The 4,862-nt window shown below is 37.3% G+C and overlaps 1 protein-coding gene across 1 annotated transcript; it reads left to right on the forward strand.

Moving 5' to 3' along the window:
• Positions 1 to 3,469: 3,469 nt before the first annotated feature.
• On the forward strand, positions 3,470 to 4,435 carry LOC130045734 (olfactory receptor 1J4-like). Its single transcript, XM_056138570.1, has one exon. The coding sequence runs from the start codon at positions 3,473 to 3,475 to the stop codon at positions 4,433 to 4,435; it is 963 nt and encodes a 320-aa protein (XP_055994545.1). The 5' UTR covers positions 3,470 to 3,472.
• The last annotated feature ends 427 nt before the right edge of the window (positions 4,436 to 4,862 follow it).

A 4,862-nucleotide genomic window follows, 5' to 3' on the forward strand; every position in this document is an offset into this window, starting at 1 on the left:
ATTAACATTGTCAAAATGGCAATACTTCCCAAAGAATTATACAGATTCAATGCAGTCCCTATAAGAACACCCAGAATTTTTTCAAATAAATACAACAAATACTTCTAAAATTCATATGAAAAAATAAACCCCCATGAATCGCTAAAGAAATCCTTGGGACCAAGAAAATGAGAAGCTTCCCTAACTTCAAACTGTACTACAAAGCAGTAGGAAATCAAATAGCTTGATACTGGAATAAAGCAGACCCATAGACTAAAGGAAGAGAGTTGAATATCTTGACACAGACCTTCAAGTAACTCAGCAGTTAACAAATGAAGACTATTTTAATCAATTGTCAGCTCCATTCAAACACTATCAATTCTAATTCAATACCAGTTACTAAGCTATTAAATGAACTTTTGTTAAAATATGTGAAATTTATGATAACAGTAGACATATACTGTGCACCTTTGTTTCTTAGCTTGCATGATCTAATAAAATAGTAGTAAAAGATTTATAATGACAGAAATAATTATCTAAAGTATACTCCTCTCAGCCTTCTGAAACAAGGCTGAGATAAGTTAATTTACCTATTTTGGGACAACTAGGAATGTCCAGTACAGACCAACAACCAGCCATGTCAGGCATGTTGATTTTCTTCAATGGTGTTTGGAAAATATCTCATCCATTCCTATGTCCATCAGGAACTTAACAGGAAGTTCCATTCCAGGGGCCCTTGATATCTGGAAAACTCTCTCAGGTGTCCTGAGCAGCTCTGCTCAACCACCTCCCCAAGGTCTAATTGGGCTGTGGCAATTACCTTCCTTTCTTTAACCAGGAGCTTAGGGACTTTGACTTAGTCCTCTATGAGGTTTATAAAATGATTTCTTTATTGACTTGTAGGTCAAGGACAGACACAGAAAGCTCAGGAGATTATGGACTCACAGAAGCTTCCATGCCACCGTTTTGTTCCTCCTAAGTACTGTAGAAGCTGAAGATACACAAACTGGATGAGAAGGCTCTTGACCTACAAAAAGTGAAGATATCAGAGTAAGCTTATAATTAGAGGACAGAAAGTTCTGTCTCTGTGTGCACAGAAGTATGTGCATATGCTGTGTGATGATTTCTTGCTAGTGTAATATGATAAAAAATGTATGCTTCCTCAGCAGGTGTCTGTATTTATGTGTTATTTTTGACAATGCAGTAAGAAAACACAGACATAGAGGGACTTAAAGATAGGATAAGAGATATTTGTCCTGCAAGTAGCCTGTTCGATTGCAAGCTTCGCCTAATGGTTCCCAGGCACCACTAGCAGTGACCCCCCCCCCATCAGAGAGCCAGTAATAAGCTCTTAATACCATTGATTGTGACTCAAAAACAAGATTTTTTTTCATTGAACCATCATGAGCTAGATCAATGATGTCTCCATTTCCATCCCGCCACTCACATTCCCAGTATGCATCTATGAGAGATACCTTTCTTTTTTCTCTCTATCTTTATCTCATTATCTCTCATTCCTTTTGGATATTATAGTTTTCAATACAGGTACTGAATGGTTAGCATGTATATCCCATTACGTCCTTTCAGGAAACAGTTCTTTCCACTTTTATCATTTCATACTGTCATTGTTGTAGTGGTTGCATCTCTATCCTAACTGTCCTTTCCCCCAATTTCTGGCAAATTTCCAACCATGGACCAGTCTTGCTGAACCTTTTTTCTATGGTAAATGAGTCATAAGGAAGAGACAGACACAAAGTGATTGCAATCATTTTGCTATGCAAAAAAACAATATGAGACTAATACTCAAATACAAGTTTAAAAATACAGAGGGAGGCTGGGAGAAAAGGCAAGACCTAAACAAATGTTATAAATAAAAATACATATGACTTAAAGGTTCTTTTCTCTATGATCAGTGCACAAAGCAACAAGGAAGCCTTAGCAAGCAAGTGTAGAGCACTCTGAGTGTGATTTGAACCCTCATTATCAAATATCTATCCTGCCTCTGTTCAATCTCTTTCACATTCTCAACCTATAAACAGATATCAAAGTTAAGTCATGAGAATACCGCGTCTGAGAGACATAGATATGCTAACCAGCAAGAAGGAGAAATTTCCTGAGTTTACCCATGGTCAGCATGGAAGAGTTTTGAAATCCTAACTCAGTCATGTGTTGATGTGTAATCTTTGCTTTCCTTTATGTCTCTTATGTTATCTCCGCATGTCGTCCATTCTGTCTGCATTTATTACTTTTTAATTATGTCTGATTTATACAGTATTTTTCTGCTGCTATCTGTGAATAAGTGAGGCCCATCTTTATGTCCCAAAGCACTCAGGATTCTGTCAATGAAGGTCATATTACTACATTAAAGGATGCAGGATCGGGTCAGGTACACTAATCCTCTATGTAAGTATACAAAGTTGTTCCCCTGATTCCAGTATCTCAATTGGCCAGAAATGGTCTAATTCACAGTTTGAAATGGCTGTTTTTCTCTTATATTCAGTCACTAATGGTATAGAAATGGTGACTTAGTCTCAATCACAATGCTATATTGAGATATTAAATTGAAAAATATTCACTGATCATTCAGCGCTGTGTCTGGAAAATAATCAGTGTTCAGTCTGCAAGAGGGTTAATAATGCTTCTTCAAACTAAATTTTTTTGTCATAAATCTCCAAGGTTCATAAATCTCAAAATTCTGGGACAATACTTATAGAAGTTTTATGAAATAATCCTGTCTAAACAGGTATCTCACACTCTTTGTGAGCATGGTCTGTTCATCTTTTCCAGGAGAAGGACTGCAATTATCAAAAGTTAAATCCTATGAAAATCAAGATTCTTTGTTTTTTATAGTCTATTAGTTTACTGTGGTATCTCCTCACATGATCAGTCACTATTCACCTATGAGGATTTGGAGAGATAGAGCCATTGTCAATGAGCAGTTGAGTCTCTAAGAAATACTTTTCATCCTGGTATTTATCTTGAATCCAAAGGAGAGCAAAGATTCCCTTCGTCCACTATGTTGGAGTGATGTCACTTATCATCTCAGGACCTTCTAAAAATGAGTAGGAGAGCCAGTGTGTGGTAATTAAGAGACAGATACATGATGTCATTCTTTTTACTGTTATCTGTACCATCGATGTAACTTTTCATACTTAGATATTTGACTTTGTATACTCCTTCAGCACTGAGACTTTACATTGCTTGTTTACTCTTGTGTTTAGAACTTTGTGTATTGCTTTGTACACAGCATGAATAAAATTGTTTTTCAAAGTATTTTTCCAGTTTAAGAAAAATATCTAATAAATTGTGAAGATGTGATGTATTATTAGAACCCAAATGGTACATGTTGATTCATGCATACATACATGTGAGTTGTGAACAAAATCTAGTTCAAAACAACAACATTCCCATGTAAAAATTGTGTTACTATAATATGGATATTCAGGTACTGAACATCTCTCTCTTTTTGACTCCCAGAAGAAAGGTGTGCATCATGAAGAGACAGAATGAGACCAGAGTTTCTGAATTCCTCCTCCAGGGTCTCCCTATATCACTAGAAGAACAGGGCTGGTTCTTGACCCTCTTCCTGGTCATCTACCTGACCACCATCTTGGGGAATCTGCTCATCATCCTACTCATCAGAATAGACTCTCGCCTCCACACCCCCATGTACTTCTTCCTCAGTGTCTTGGCCTTCAATGACGTGTCGTTATCATCTGTCACAGTTCCCAAAATGTTAGTGGACATGCAGAGCAATCACAAGTCCATTCCCTATTCAGGGTGCGTTTCTCAGGTATATTTTTTACTACTTTTTGCTTGTACTGACAATTTTCTTCTTGCAGTGATGGCCTATGACAGGTATGTAGCCATCTGTCAGCCACTCCACTACACCATGATCATGAGGCAAGAACGATGTATCACATTAGTAGCTTGGTCCTGGCTCTTCAGTTTTTCACATGCACTGATGCACACCCTACTCTCGATCCAAGTGTCCTACTGTGGTGATATTACTATCCCCCATTTCTTCTGTGAACTAACAGCATTGCTGGAAGCAAGCTGTTCAGACACTTCACTCAATAAACTGGTCATATTCATTGAGGGAGGAATGATTGCAATTATTCCATTCACTTTTATCATGCTATCATATATCTGTATATGGGCCACTGTCCTAAAAAATCCTTCTGCTCAGAAATTCTTCAAAGTTCTTTCTACTTGTGGTTCCCATCTCCTTGTTGTAGCTTTATTCTATGGAACCATTGCAGAAGTGTACTTTTTCTCCTCACCAGCCATGTCCAGTGCTAAAGAAATAGCTGCTTCTGTGATGTATATGATAATCACCCCCATGATGAACCCTTTCATCTATAGCCTGAGAAACAGAGATATAAAACAAGCACTAAAGTTGTTTGCTAATAAGATAATGTTCTTTGCCTCAAAAAACAGTCTGAATGATATATAAATATATACAAATGAATAAGGAAGACTTTATGCAAAAATGATGCTCTGGTAGCTCAGATAAACGTATTTATACACACACATCTCACAGAAGTTGGTATCCCCATGTCCCACTCTGCTGACATAAAACAGGTTTCATTACCCAGACTGACCAACAAAGAGAATGTTAAAGTAAGAAAAGCTTACATTAGTCATGTTTTCAATTTTATTTTATTCTGACATTACCGTTATAAGTTAGTAATGTTTGCTTTTCATTTTCTCTTAAGTATGGATTTATACCTGTCCTCAGAATCTTATATATATTGCCATCGGATAACTTTTTTTTTTGCTTTTTGGTTCACACCCGGCAATGCACAGGGGTTACTCCTGGCTCTGCACTCAGTAATTTCTCCTGGCGGTGCTCAGGGGACCATATGGGATGCTGGGAATCA

Source organism: Sorex fumeus, unplaced genomic scaffold (genome assembly GCF_029834395.1).
Source record: "Sorex fumeus unplaced genomic scaffold, SorFum_2.1 ptg000129l, whole genome shotgun sequence".
Taxonomy (NCBI): Eukaryota; Metazoa; Chordata; class Mammalia; order Eulipotyphla; family Soricidae; genus Sorex; species Sorex fumeus.

What these genes read in the sequence shown, in the direction of transcription:
- LOC130045734 (XM_056138570.1), top strand. Translation starts at nt 3,473, where the DNA reads ATGAAGAGACAGAATGAGACCAGAGTTTCTGAATTCCTCCTCCAGGGT.